General features: G+C 39.6%; 1 protein-coding gene across 4 annotated transcripts in view; it reads left to right on the top strand.

The window, feature by feature from the left end:
* The window catches only part of brip1 (BRCA1 interacting helicase 1), a 133,281-nt gene that overhangs the window by 86,938 nt on the left and 29,923 nt on the right, over nt 1–16,420 (top strand). For all 4 annotated transcript variants that reach the window (XM_049467187.1, XM_049467188.1, XM_049467189.1 and 1 more), the window contains exon 25: nt 3,592–3,746. In XM_049467187.1, coding sequence (XP_049323144.1) covers nt 3,592–3,746 — 155 coding nt within the window. The remainder of the gene's footprint in view (nt 1–3,591; nt 3,747–16,420) is intronic.

The following is a 16,420-nucleotide window of genomic DNA, read 5'->3' on the forward strand; positions in this document are numbered from 1 at the left end:
CTTCACCTCCAACTTTACCTCCACCTCCAACTTTACGTCCAACTTTTCCTCCACCTCCACCTTTACCTTCACCCCCTCCAACTTTACCTCCAACTTTACCTCCAACTTCACCTCCAACTTTACCTCCACCTTTACCTTCACCACCTCCAACTTCACCTCCAACTTTACCTCCACCTTTACCTTCACCACCTCCAACTTTACCTCCAACTTTACCTCCACCTTTGCCTTCACCACCTCCAACTTCACCTCCAACTTTACCTCCACCTTTACCTTCACCACCTCCAACTTCACCTCCAACTTTACCTCCACCTCCACCTTTACCTTCACCACCTCCAACTTTACCTCCAACTTTACCTCCACCTTTACCTTCACCACCTCCAACTTCACCTCCAACTTTACCTCCACCTTTACCTTCACCACCTCCAACTTTACCTCCAACTTTACCTCCAACTTTACCTCCAACTTTACCTCCAACTTCACCTCCACCTTTACCTTCACCACCTCCAACTTTACCTCCAACTTTACCTCCACCTTTACCTTCACCACCTCCAACTTCACCTCCAACTCTACCTCCAACTTTACCTCCACCTTTACCTTCACCACCTCCAACTTTACCTCCAACTTTACCTCCACCACCACCTCCAACTTTACCTCCAACTTCACCTCCAACTTTACCTCCACCTTTACCTTCACCACCTCCAACTTTACCTCCAACTTTACCTCCACCACCACCTCCAACGTTTACCTCCAACTTTACCTCCACCACCACCTCCAACTTTACCTCCAACTTTACCTCCAACTTTACCTCCAACTTTACCTCCAACTTTACCTCCACCTCCACCTTTACCTTCACCACCTCCAACTTCACCTCCAACTTTACCTCCACCTCCACCTTTACCTTCACCACCTCCAACTTCACCTCCAACTTCACCTCCAACTTCACCTCCACCTCCAACTTCACCTCCAACTTTACCTCCACCTTTACCTTCACCCCCTCCAACTTTACCTCCAACTTCACCTCCAACTTTACCTCCACCTCCACCTTTACCTTCACCACCTCCAACTTCACCTCCAACTTTACCTCCACCTCCACCTTTACCTTCACCACCTCCAACTTTACCTCCAACTTCACCTCCAACTTTACCTCCACCTTTACCTTCACCACCTCAAACTTCACCTCCAACTTTACCTCCACCACCACCTCCAACTTTACCTCCAACTTCACCTCCAACTTTACCTCCACCTTTACCTTCACCACCTCCAACTTTACCTCCAACTTTACCTCCAACTTCACCTCCACCTTTACCTTCACCACCTCCAACTTTACCTCCAACTTTACCTCCAACTTCACCTCCAACTTTACCTCCACCTCCAACTTTACCTTCACCACCTCCAACTTCACCTCCAACTTTACCTCCAACTTTACCTCCAACTTTACCTCCAACTTCACCTCCACCTTTACCTTCACCACCTCCAACTTTACCTCCAACTTTACCTCCAACTTCACCTCCAACTTTACCTCCACCTCCAACTTTACCTTCACCACCTCCAACTTCACCTCCAACTTCACCTCCAACTTTACCTCCACCTCCACCTTTACCTTCACCACCTCCAACTTTACCTCCAACTTCACCTCCAACTTTACCTCCACCTTTACCTTCACCACCTCAAACTTCACCTCCAACTTTACCTCCACCACCACCTCCAACTTTACCTCCAACTTCACCTCCAACTTTACCTCCACCTTTACCTTCACCACCTCCAACTTTACCTCCAACTTTACCTCCAACTTCACCTCCACCTTTACCTTCACCACCTCCAACTTTACCTCCAACTTTACCTCCAACTTCACCTCCAACTTTACCTCCACCTCCACCTTTACCTTCACCACCTCCAACTTTACCTCCAACTTTACCTCCACCACCACCTCCAACTTTACCTCCAACTTCACCTCCAACTTTACCTCCACCTCCACCTTTACCTTCACCACCTCCAACTTTACCTCCACCACCACCTCCAACGTTTACCTCCAACTTTACCTCCACCACCACCTCCAACTTTACCTCCAACTTCACCTCCAACTTTACCTCCAACTTTACCTCCACCACCACCTCCAACGTTTACCTCCAACTTTACCTCCACCACCACCTCCAACTTTACCTCCAACTTTACCTCCAACTTTACCTCCACCTCCACCTTTACCTTCACCACCTCCAACTTTACCTCCAACTTTACCTCCAACTTCACCTCCACTTTTACCTTCACCACCTCCAACGTTTACCTCCAACGTTTACCTCCAACTTTACCTCCAACTTTACCTCCACCTCCACCTTTACCTTCACCACCTCCAACTTTACCTCCAACTTTACCTCCAACTTCACCTCCACTTTTACCTTCACCACCTCCAACTTTACCTCCAACTTTACCTCCAACTTCACCTCCAACTTTACCTCCACCTCCACCTTTACCTTCACCACCTCCAACTTTACCTCCAACTTTACCTCCAACTTCACCTCCAACTTCACCTCCAACTTTACCTCCAACTTCACCTCCACCTTTACCTTCACCACCTCCTCCACCACCTTCAACTTTACCTCCAACTTTACCTCCAACTTCACCTCCAACTTCACCTCCACCTTCACCTCCAACTTTACCTCCAACTTCACCTCCACCTTTACCTTCACCACCTCCTCCACCACCTTCAACTTTACCTCTAACTTCATCTCCAACTTTACCACCTCCACCTTCACCTCTACTTCCAACTCCACCACAAACTCCACCTTCACCTCCACCTTCACCACCTCCAACTCAACCACCACCTACACCTCCACCACCATGGAGTTTGTGGTGGAGGTGGAAGTAGAGTTGGAGGTGGAGGTGTATGTGAAAGTTCACATACACCTCCACCTTCACCACAAACTCCACATACACCTCCACCTTCACCCCCTCCAACTTCACCACCTTTAGCTCCACCACTTTCACCTACACCTTCACCTCCATCTCCCACTTCACCTCCATCACCACCTTTACCACCACCCCCACCAACTCCACCTCCAACTCCACCTTCAACTTCACCTATACCACCACCACCTCCACCTTCACCTCCACTTTCACATACACCTCCACCTTCACCTCCACCATCAGGTTTATGCACTAGCTCAGCAGCTGCAGGTTCTGCTACAGCTCTAACTTCCCAGAAAATAATCTGTGGACTCTTTCCAGTACCTGAAAGGTTTTCTGGACTCAGTTCAGGTGTTCTTAGTGATTTAATGAGCAAATATATAAAACAGCATATACACTATATATGTAAATATTTGTGGAGTAAATATTTGTTTTAGTGCTGCTCTGTGAAGCCCTGTCTCAGATCACTCCCTCTCCCCTGTTTAGTGCAAAATATCTCCATATATTCAGGATTAAAGTAAAATAAATGATACTGTACAGATATAATCTCTAGTAGATATATAATGGGAGATGAGAACAAAGTGAATTTTAGGATTTTAGTTATCTCACTCTCTTTCTTTTCTCTCTCTTTTTCTCCCTGGTTGTTTTCGGACGCTGTGTGATCTACCTGTGTATAAACACACACTCCAGGTCTGTGTTCATATAACGCAGTGTGGAATCAGGCTCAGTGTTCAGTGATTCAGCTGCTTCAGTGTCGGTTCTGTCTGTCCTGCTGTCCGGATCCAGATCATGCTGCTGTCCTCGCTGCTGATATCCAGAACCCAACAGACCCGTCCCTGGACCAGGTAGGAGAATTATATCTAATCTAATCTAATCTAATAGAATAGAATAGAATAGAATAGAATAGAATAGAATAGAATCACCTGGGTTAATAAAATGGACCCCATAAAAAATCAGAGAAACATTAGAAACAGAATTTTTAAGATTCCCTCACATAAATATAAAGTGAACAAATGATTAAACTAGAGAGAGAGAGAGAGAGAGAGGCTTTTATTGTCATTACATCTGAGTACAGGTACACATTTTAGTGAAATTACGTTCCTCCGGAACCATGGTGCAACATAGAACAACAAGCAATAGACAACATAAAGTGCAGGAGTGACGACAGTGCATCATAAATTTATAAAATTATAACACTAAATAACAATAAATACAATAAATACAAAGGACGAGACAATTTAAAGACAGGACAGTGCAGTACTGATACGGTATAATAAAGTGTATAGTGGGGATAAGGTGCAGAGATGTGTGACATACTGTAACATATAGAACATATATAATCACAGCAGTTACTGAGGTAGAGTTTATAGTTTTTAAGAGTGCAGCAAATAAAGTCATGTCAGCCTCTGTGTGCTGACTGGGTGTGTGTGTGGGTGAAGTTCAGTTCTTGTGAGTGTAAAGGGGGGGGGTGTACAGTTTAGTTTTGTGTAAAGGGGGGGTGTACAGTTTAGTTTTGTGTAAAGGGGGGGGGGGGTGTACAGTTTAGTTTTGTGTGAGTGTGTTGGGTGAGTGGTGGGTGGGGTGGGGGTTCAGTTCTGTCTCTGTGCGTTGAGAAGTCTGACTGCCTGGTGGATGAAGCTGTTGCAGAGTCTAGTAGTGGAGGCTCGGATGCTCCTGTATCTTCTGCCGGACGGCATCAGAGCGAAGAGTCCGTGTGAGGGATGGGTGGGGTCGTCCACAATGCTGGTGGCTTTTCGGATGCAGCGTGTGGTGTAGATCTCGGTGATGGAGGGAAGAGAGACTCCGATGATTTTCTCAGCTGTCCACACTATCCGCTGTAGGGTCTTGCGGTCTGAGGTGTTGCAATTCCCAAACCAGACGGTATTGCAGGTGCTCAGGATGCTTTCTACAGTCCCTCTGTAGAACATGGTGAGGATGGGGGGTGGGAGATGTGCTTTCCTCAGTCTCCGCAGGAAGTAGAGGCGCTGCTGGGCTTTCTTGGTTATGGAGCTGGTGTTGAGGGACCAGGTGAGGTTCTCTGCAATGTGAACACCGAGGAACTTGGTGTTATCCACAATTTCCACAGCAGAGCCGTTGATGTTCAGCGGGTGGTGGACACCTGGAGCTCTCCTGAAGTCAACAACCATCTCCTTGGTTTTATCCACGTTTAGAGATAGGTTGTTGGTTCTGCACCAGTCCGTCAGCCACTGCACCTCCTCTCTGTATGCTGACTCGTCGTTCTTGCTGATGAGGCCAACTACAGTTGTGTCACCAGCGAACTTGATGATGTGGTTTGAGCTGTACTTTGCAGTACAGTCATGAGTCAGCAGAGTGAACAGCAGTGGGCTGAGCACACAGCCCTGGGGGGCGCCGGTGCTCAGTATGGTGGTGCTGGAGGTGTTGTTTCCAATCCTGACTGATTGTGGTCTCTCAGTCAGGAAGTCTAAAACCCAGTTGCAGAGGGAGGAGTTCAGGCCCAGCAAGCTCAGTTTTCCTATCAGATGCTGAGGGATGATGGTGTTGAATGCTGAACTGAAGTCGATGAACAGCATTCGAACATAGCAGTCTTTGTTGTCCAGGTGGGTGAGAACCAGGTGGAGCGCAATAGAGACCTGTAGATTACTGTTTGCTCTGATTGGAATCAGTTGTCTACTTCTCTAAACTCTCCCCTTGGTTTGGTTTGTTTTCACACATGAAAAAATCCAGTTGCACCAAAATGGATCAGACCTGTCTGGTGGAAGTACTGTAATTTCAGGGCTAAAAGCCGTAATTTTTTTCGAACGAGCTTATCTCATGATAGATAAGTGTATAGATTAATTCAGGGCTCTTCAGGACTACAGAGTATTTACAGATACTGAACATCAGAGTGAATCATACTTTTAAAGTGGCGCTCTGAGCTGAGTACAAGGCTTGGATGAAATAAATAAAATCATTTGCTTGGTTCGTTTAATTTGATTGGTTCATATGCTCATACAGTATGATTAAACTGACACGCTGTACACACTGCACATCACACACAGTGCGTTTCTGCATGCAATCGCTCGGTTTAGCAGAATATAAACATAAGAGTTTCTGTAATCTTTCTGTGTAAATATATCATGTTATATTATGTGGACAACTGCGGCTTTTAGTCATGTGCAGCCTGTATATGTGGGTGCAGCTTACATTCAGGTGCGCTCAGTAGCCTGGATTTTATGGTAAATACAGAAAAAATGTCCTGTGTTCTGGGCTAGTCTATATTTCTGTACATATTAAAATGCATCAGCAGCAGAGATGGTATTTGTAATAGGCCTGTCTAATTAGCTGTTTAAAGTACAGCTGGTAAATATCTCAGATCTAGGTCGGATCACATTCCCTCCACAAATAAACCACTTCAGAGTTCATTAGGAACAAGGCTGAGATCAGCTTAGTGCGTTTGTTTTGGTTCACATACAAATAGACTTACTGCATAAATACTAGACCAAATAAATCAAGAATAAAACAGATGTCAAGAATAGAATCTGAAATAACAGGACTGAAAACTGCAGGTGGAATAAATAATATCTAATATAATAATGTAAATAATATACAGTATATTGTCGCTGTCCAATGAAAAACAAGTATCTCCAAAATAGCAACTTTACAGGAGAGAGAAAAAAAAACCTTCTAGACCTCCAAGCCAATGTAAAAAGAGTTTATTTCAGGTGATTTTGAAGAGTTTCTATTGGTCCGTTCATCAAGAACAGGGACAGTTTATCTGTTCAAATTATGCTGTAAACTAAAAATTGACAAAAATGGAGATACTTCTTTTTCATTGGACAGCGACGATATATATATATATATATTCAGTCCCGTTAATTCAGATTCTATTTTGTTCTAGTTTAAAACCCACAGAATTTTGATTGAATATTATATTTCTTATTTGTTGTCACGTTACTACATTCTGTTCTGAGCTCTATAAGGTTGTAAATGATGTAATAAAAATATCACATGTTTTAAACCTGTTTTACTCTTTTATTTATCTTCTCTACATGTTGAATCCAATACAAAATCTCTTTAAGGGAGTTCTTTTGTTATCCTATTGATTTAAATTGTGTGATATATATTTTTCTTAAGAAAGTCATGTAGAAATGTCCACAGTATTGCTTAACATTAACTGACTGAATCTAAAAACATTTTTTTTCTGATTGTATACATTTTGTATATATATGGCTGTAGGTAAATGTGTTTAGAATATATTCTCCTCTGGCTCTGTGGATCAGATCACAGTTGGCGTTAGCTGGTCTGGTTTGTGGACGGAGCGCAGGGAGGGGCAATAATCAATACCTAATCACAGACACATAATTGCTTAATATGTCCTGTAAGCTGTGTCCTGCTCGTCACTATATAGACCTGTTTATAACAGTGACAATCCTCATCGATCGGGGACTGTCCATGTGTCGTCTTCTAATAAAACCAGACAGATAATCAGACGGAGCTGTGAAGATCCTACAGACAGAGGACTGATGAGCTGAAGCTCTTACTGAAGCGTGGGTCAGTATTTATATATATATGAGATTTAATTTAGGCAGGCAGCTAACTGGAGTTTAAATCTTAGGAGTTAATCAGGTTTTATGATTATAATATTAAAATACATTATCTAAAATATAAAACAGCAGAGTGTTCTACAGGTGTGTTCTTTATTCTTATTTAAATCATCTGAAAGGTATGGGTTTTATTTAGCTCAATTTCCATTTCAATTTAGTTTCAGTTTCTGGTTTTATTTGTCACATACAGTATATAATAATACACACACTATAACCTGCAGTGAAATACTTACAACAACAGTCTGCTCACACAACATTACTAAACTGAATTTTTAAACTAAACTATCTATCTATCTATCTATCTATCTATCTATCTATCTATCTATCTATCTATCTATCTATCTATCTATCTATCTATCTATCTATCTATCTATCTATCTATCTATCTATCTATCTATCTATCTATCTATCTATCTATCTATCTCTCTATCTATCTATCTATCTATCTATCTATCTATCTATCTATCTATCTATCTATCTCTCTATCTATCTATCTATCTATCTATCTATCTATCTATCTATCTATCTATCTATCTATCTATCTATCTATCTATCTATCTATCTATCTATCTATCTATCTATCTATCTATCTATCTATCTATCTCTCTATCTATCTATCTATCTATCTATCTATCTATCTATCTATCTATCTATCTATCTCTATATCTCTCTATCTATCTATCTATCTATCTATCTATCTATCTATCTATCTATCTATCTATCTCTATATCTCTCTATCTCTCTATCTATCTCTATCTATCTATCTATCTATCTCTATCTATCTATCTATCTATCTATCTATCTATCTATCTATCTATCTATCTATCTATCTATCTATCTATCTATCTATCTATCTATCTATCTATCTATCTATCTATCTATCCAGCTAGCTCACCATTAGATAGATAGATAGATAGACAGACAGACAGACAAATAGATATACAGACAGACAGATTGACAGACAGACAGATAGATATATTGATAGAGAGAAAGACAGACAGATTGACAGACAGACCGATTGATATATTGATAGATAGATAGATAGATAGATAGATAGATAGATATACAGACAGACAGTTTGACAGACAGACGATAGATATATTGATAGAAAGACAGATAGATACATAGATAGATAGACAGACAGACAGACAGATATATTGATAGAGAGACAGACAGATTGACAGACCAATAGATATATTAATAGAGAGAAAGACAGACAGATGACAGACAGACCGATTGATATATTGATAGATGGACAGACAGACAGATAAATAGATATACAGACAGAAAGACAGACAGATTGACATACAGACTGATAGATATATTGATAGAGAGACAGACAGACAGATTGATATATTGATAGAGAGACAGATGGACAGACAGACAGACAGATAAATAGATATACAGACAGACAAATTGACAGACAGACCGATAGATATATTGATAGAGAGACAGACAGACAGACACTTTATTGATCTCAGAGGGAAGTTATGATATCCAGCAGCAGGAACACACAGTAACAGAAGTAACAGAAGAATGATGAAAGGGTATAAAGTTGTCTGGTTGCTCTTCACTCTTTCTCTGATTCAGTTCCTCTCCTCTCCTGCTCTGGTTCTTCTGCCACACCCTGATTTAACCTCGAGAGAACAGAGACGAGCTGCTGTTCTTACAATCTGAGTTTATTCAGGAACAGACAGAGTCTTTTATCCCTGCAGTAAAAGAGGAGACGTCCCTTCTTGCTTCTGCAGCAGAGGAGTAAAAAACAGACTTTAGTGTATCATAAGATCACAATGTACATCAGCTCATATCACACACAGAAAAGAACATATGCTAATTACAATTCAACACTACAAGGCTGCTTGAACGGGCCAATAGGATCAAGCCATAAAAAGACAAAAGGAACGAAGAGTCTATGTGTGGTTTATCATAAAGCAAGCGAGTAGAACACGTACTGTTCTTTTATACCTTAACAAACCATAAGATATAATAATACATATAAAAATAGAATAAAATATAAAGTATAATAGTAGTGTATTTTAGTGTGTGTGTGTGTATAATGGAGTTAAAGTGCAGTTAAACACAGTAAAACAATAATGAACACCAGTTACTGTTCATATTGAGATATAACTGATGTCAGCAGTACAGACAGTGCAAGAACACAGTTATATATGAATTATTTTAATTTGTACTTTGTTCTTTTGCCTGGTAATCAGTGTTGCTGTGGTTCAGTGTTGCTGTGGTTCTGATGCAGTAGTTGGTAGTTAATAGGATGTGAAGTTGAGTTCAGCTGTTTGTCACCCTGTTAACGATCTCTTTGCAGCAGCTCTTCCTCAATAACAGATGGTGATCGATCGTTCACAGCTACAGCTTTAATGGGGGGGGTGGGGGGGGGTTGCAGTAGAAGCAGTTGCTGCATTTGTTTGTGTGCCATCTGTATCACACCCTCTGTATTCTCAGGGTCTGCACGCACCCGTCCACTAAACCACTCCCAACTAAACCACACCCAACTAAACAACACCCACTAAACTACTCCCACTAAACAACTTGTCCACTATCATGTGTTGCTTTGTTGGTGGTGTGCACAGAGAGGCATCTTGTAGGCGTTAGCTTGTGAGTTTTTAGAACTTTATTTTTAAAGGCACAGATACGGAGGGCGCCGAGTGGTCCAGTGGTCTAAAGCGCTGCCACTATGAGCAGGAGGTCGCAGGTTCGAACCCCCGCTCATACAGCTTTACCATCAAGCTGCCGGCGCTCAGAGGGAGCAAAATTGGAGCCCTGCTCCCTCCGGGTGGGTAAAGTAGATGGCGCTCTCTCCCCACATCACTCTTAGGGTGATGTCTATAGCACAGGGCATCTGTGAGCTGATGTATCAGAACCGAGTCGCTGCGCTTTCCTCCGAGTGTTAGCGCTGTGATGCTACTCGGTAATGCTGCATCAGCAGCAGATCGAAAAAAAGCGGTGTCTGACTTCACATGTATCAGAGGAAGCATGTGTTAGTCTTCATCCTCCTGGTGTGTTGGAGCATCACTAGTGATAGGGTGAGTCCTAATGAGTGGGTTGGGTAATTGGCCATTTAAATTGGGGGGAAAATGGGAAAAATTAGAAATAAAATTATAAAAAAAAAAGAAAAAGAAAAAAGAAAAGAAAAAGCACAGATATGCGTGAGGCTGCTGTTAACCTCCTTCTCTCAGCTTCACTCTAAGCCCCGCCTACTCTGGGCTGTATGAGACATAAACACTACATCACATGACCATCCTCTAACTAGTATATGCCTATACAACATGCATATACTACATCCACTAATCCACTCCCACTCCCACTAAACCACTCCCGGTCCCTCTCACTCACTCAGCCTGATCTGACCTCCCTCTCCTCCTCCGTCTGCACCCAGCGTGAGGCTAACACACACACTGCAGAGCTTCCATCTCCCAATCAGGAAAGAGATCACCATATTAATCACACCTGACACTGTTTAATAGACGTTTAATTTGCTATTATAGACCTCAGTGTACAGTAATACCGTCTGTTCTGTTCTGTATCCAGCACGTTTTACTCTACCTGCTCTTTCCCTAAAACACAGAGCAGAGCTCTGACTTTAGTCACTTTAGCTGCAGTTATATTTCTTAAAGGAGAATTCAGGTTCTGGTGTGAAATGGTCTTTGGGTGTATGTTTATTAAAACGTGATTTATTAAAAGTTCTTATCTTTGTTGAATAGCTCTCCTCCGCTCTCCTGCAGCTTTCTGAGATACAGTACTTTCTGCACTTTTTACACCGTTATTCAGCTCAAAGTAGCTCCACACCTCATTGGTAGAATCACGGGTAATTTAAGAAGGGTTCATTTATGGCACTGAATTGTGACAGAAGAGTTGGAGCATTCAGTACTTCTTATGAACATAACTGATCTGCATCACTTTGCAAAACCTTTTTTTTTATTTAATTTAATTAAAAAAAATTTTAACACATTTTCTTAACCACAGATTTTCTTATGACTGTTATGAATTGGTACAATATACATCTTTATCATGAAAACAGGACTGTAATCTTCATTTAAGATGTACAGTTATGCTTTAATCCTCCTGTTATGCTAATTTATCAGGAACAGTAATGGTGTAAGTGAGTTTAATCAGGTCAGTTTGATTCGGTGCATGTTTAATTATCCAAAAGACTAAAAAGTCTAAAACCAAAAAAATCATAATAAGCAATATGAATATTTAATTACTAACTCCATTACTAATTATTATATTAATATTTGAAATGCTGTTCCTCTAACAGGTAATGCTTCAGTTAGGATAAGTCAAAGTCAAAGTGGTTTTTATTGTCATTTCAGCTATATACAGAGTACACAGTGAAACGAAACAACGTTCCTCCAAGGACCATGGTGCACATAAACACAGTGTAGACAGAACAATAGTGCAACAGTACAAAAGTGCAGACAGACAATACAACACCATACAGACAAAGAATAATAAATAACAAGACAGTGTGCAAATTATGCAGTGTGCAAAAAAGACCAGTGAGGTAGTAATTACTCTATTACACAGTGTGCAGTAGAGTCCAGTGAGGTAGTAATTACTCTATTACACAGTGTGCAATAGAGTCCAGTGAGGTAGTAATTACTCTATTACACAGTGTGCAATAGAGTCCAGTGAGGTAGTAGGGTTTTTAGTGCAAATAATTCACTCGTTTATCATGAAAAATACATGTTTATTTTTATGTGTCGCTACTTTATTACATTTGTAAGATCAACATATAAAACAAAATAGTTTTACATAACATTAAAACATAACATTGCAATTTTGTTTTAGTTAATTAGTTTAATTTTTGCAAATATGTGAGATGAGCTATTTTCATGTTCTGTGTTGATTACAGTGATTAAGGCAAACAAAATAAGTTTTATACTAAAAAAATACTTTTAACTATTATTCCTAGATTTTAAAACCTTAAAACAGATCAATTTGACCCAGAATAAAACAGGAGGGTTAAGGGGTCGTAATTATTATTATTTTGATAATATTTTGATGGGGTTATATTTTATATGTGATGTAGTTGTTGGGGGTGTTATCCCAGCAGTGTGTGTATAGTGTGTGTGTGTGTGTGTTTGGGGGGGGGGGGGGGGGGTGTATGTGGTGCTGGGCAGGTGAAGAGTAATCTCTAATCTGATGCTGATGGTTAATCCTGATTGTGGTTAATCTGTCTGCTCTGTTACTGTCAGGTCTTGGCAGGAGGAGCGTTTTTTACAGCTCAGATTCTGAATCAGATAAAGAGGATCAGATGGAGTTTTAGACACATAATCTGGCATTAACTGGCCTGTGGCCAGACAAGAGCATTAACCATATAATAAAGAACAGGTCTCTGATATCTGATCAGTTCAATTATACATTTTGGTATTTATATTGCACACACAGCTCATGGAGCACCTAAAATGATGAATTTCTTTGATTTTACCAAATTGAAAACCTCTGTAATATAATCAAGAGGAAGATGGATGATCACAAACCATCAAACCACCAAACTGAACTGCTTGAATTTTTGCACCAGGAGTAAAGCAGCATAAAGTTATCCAAAAGCAGTGTGTAAGACTGGTGGAGGAGAACATGATGCCAAGATGCATGATAAAAACTGTGATTAAAAACCAACCAGGGTTATTCCACCAAATATTGATTATTTCTGAACTCTTAAAACTTTATGAATATGAACTTGTTTTCTTTGCATTATTTGAGGTCTGAAAGCTCTGCATCTTTTTTGCTATTTCAGCCATTTTCATTTCTAAGGAAAGTTATTAAATATTAAACTTGTATTTGATATTAATGTGTTTCTGTTGATTATTTAATCTTCTGGTATTATACATAGGCACATTGTAAATTAAAAATAAGAACAAATAAAATATATGTATTTTTTGCTGTTATTTGCTGGTATTTACCACTTTGCATGATGATATTTTCAACTGCATTTATTAACAAATAAAATATTGATATTTTATTATTTTAGTCTTCACACACACCATAATAAATCTGTGATACGTGTAATTGCTCTCCCCTATATTTCTAAAATGTCTCAAACAGCAAATCAGGATTACATTCTTACTCTTTTTGGAATAACACATACTGTATAATCTGATTTAATGACTTTTAAATCATTTAATCTGGGTATTTAACAGTCCTGATCTATTGTTTAATCTTCTTCTGTTCACTCAAAGCCTTTAATACAGATCTCAGTTCTCATTAATTAGCTGGAGAGTAAAACAATACTCTTAAATATACACAGTAAAAAAATCCTGTTTAACTTTAAAAATATACAGAATATTTTTTATTCAAATGATTACTTTACTGTCCAAATGCTTTCATTTCATCTTATTCTTGCATGGATCGTATTTAATATTTTTCTATACTGCAGAAGCAACTGTGTTGTGTATGTGGAAGATATCACATTAGTTTAGTTAAATATTATTATTTTAAAAATCCCAGTTAAGATATTTCTCTCAACACTGTCTCTCTATCACTTTATATAATTCACTCTGTATCTTTACACTTACTGATCGGCTTATATTGATTGAGTACTTTTACTCTCATCTTCATCATATCCTAATCAATACCTGCTGGCTTTAAGCTGAGTCTTAATACTGATCAACATATACAGAGTATTTTCAGTATGATTACAGAAGAAATCAGGTAATTGAGTGAATAGTTGCATAAAATAGTAAAATATAGTGTAAATACTTGTGAAAATCGGATACTGTAGAATATAGTTTGGTATCTCCAACATTTTTGAATATGGTGATTATTGATATTATACCCTGAAATATGGTACCATATCAGTACAGGCCAAAAGTTTGGACACACCTTCTTCTCTTTCAGTGCGTTTTCTTTATTTTCATGATTATTTCCATTGTAGATTCTCACTGAAGCATCAAAACTATGAATGAACACATGTGGAGTTTTATTTACTTAACAAAAAAAAAGGTGAAATAACTAAAAATAAAAACATGTTTTATATTCTAGTTTCTTCAAAATAGCCCCCTTTGCTCTGATTACTGCTTTGCACACTCTTGGCATCATTCTCTCAATGAGCTTCTCTAAAAGAGGTGGCCACCTGAAATGAAAAGATTTCCAACAGTCTTGAAGGAAGGAAGGAGTTCCCAGAGGTGTTTATTAGCACTTGTTGCTCCTTTGTCTTCTTCACTCTGTGCTCCAGCTCACCCCAAACCATCTGGATTGGGTTCAGGTCCGGTGACTGTGGAGGTTCAGCTCATTTTTTATTAAGTACATAAAACTCCACATGAGTTCATTCATAGTTTTGATGCTTCAGTGAGAATCTGCAATGTAAATATCAGTCATGAAAATAAAGAAAACGCACTGAAAAAGAGAAGAAGGTGTGTCCAAACTTTTGGCCTGTACTGTATGCAGTGATTATACGGTGTGTATCTGCGTCTCTGTGCTCTGAGATAAAGAGATTGTCTCACATGTGCTTCTGATTTCTCTGAGCTCTGGATGGATGGAGAGTTTATATCTGTGAGAGGGTCTCGGTGCTGCACGGCGGTGCTGAGTGTAGCCGGGATTAGTGGAGATATGTGTGTTTGGCAGACGGTGGGTCGGGTTAAGATGGAGGAGAGAGCGGTCTCTGCTGTACAGGGTGCTAAATAACCCGGTTCTGCAGGTTCAGTAAGGAATTTGTTGAGCTGAGGGGTAAATCAGACGTTGGACTCCTGCTTAAAGCAGCTCTACCATGTCAGTGATTTGCTGCAGTGTGTTCAGGCCATTAGAGCTCCTGTGGTTCAGATGCAGAACATAAATTTCTACCTGTGCTTTGTGGTTGACTGTTTATAGTAGGTAAAAAAAAATAGGATTTTGCTATTTATAGGTTTATGTTTGAGTAAAATGAACATCGTTGTTTTATTCTATAAACTACAGACAACATTTCTCCCAAATTCCAAATAAAAATATTCTCATTTAGAGCATTTATTTACAGAAAATGGGTTTTCAGATCTCAAATAATGCAAAGAAAACAAGTTCATATTAATAAAGTAGTTTTAGGACTTCAGAAATCAATATTTGCTATAATAACCCTGATTTTTACAGTTTTTTCATAGTTTTCATGCATCTTGGCATGTTATCGCTTTTTAAAATAAACTTTTTTTTTAAATAAACAAATTTTCATACATAACAGAAGTTGCACAATTCATTTGCATCAAGATCAAGAGAACACAGCATACAGAACATTTTCCGACAAAAACAAAAACATCTAAACCTATTAACAATTTTGATGCATCTTGGCATCATGTTCTCCTCCACCAGTCTTACACACTGCTTTTGGATAATTTATGCTGCTTTACTCCTGGTGTAAAAATTCAAGCAGTTCAGTTTGGTGGTTTGATGGTTTGTGATCATCCATCTTCCTCTTGATTATATTCCAGAGGTTTTCAATTTGGTAAAATTAAAGAAACTCATCATTTTTAAGTGCTCTCTTATTTTGCAAGCAGAAGGAAGTGTAGTATTGCAGTGTTGTATAGGAGGAACAATAAATGATTTGAAATATGCCACTGCCACCCGCCACCAACACCCGCCACTTTACTGACTTCAGTCCCAGAGACTCGCCGAGAAACACAGAGCTGTGGGTGTGTGGGTGTGTGTGGGTGTGTGTGTGTGTGTGGGTGTGTGGGTGTGTGTGGGTGTGTGTGTGTGTGTGTGTGTGTGTGGGTGTGTGTGTGTGTTTATTAGTGTGACCTTTTTTTTTTGTGGCGACTCAAAAACACTATGCCATAGTTCGGCAGTAGGCGACCTGGAGGTTGTTTGAACTATAATGAAAAAATAAAAAATAAAATGTTTCTTTTGTCTCTGTTGTTGTGAACTTTTGTTTACTTTCCTCCCCCGTCTCTCTCTCTGTCGCTTTGGCGTGACTTTAGTTTCTGCCCGTTCTCGTTTTTCCACTCGTTCTCCAGCTCTTTATCTCATTATAA

The sequence above is a fragment of the Astyanax mexicanus genome, chromosome 18 (genome assembly GCF_023375975.1).
Source record: "Astyanax mexicanus isolate ESR-SI-001 chromosome 18, AstMex3_surface, whole genome shotgun sequence".
In the NCBI taxonomy this organism is placed as follows: Eukaryota; Metazoa; Chordata; class Actinopteri; order Characiformes; family Acestrorhamphidae; genus Astyanax; species Astyanax mexicanus.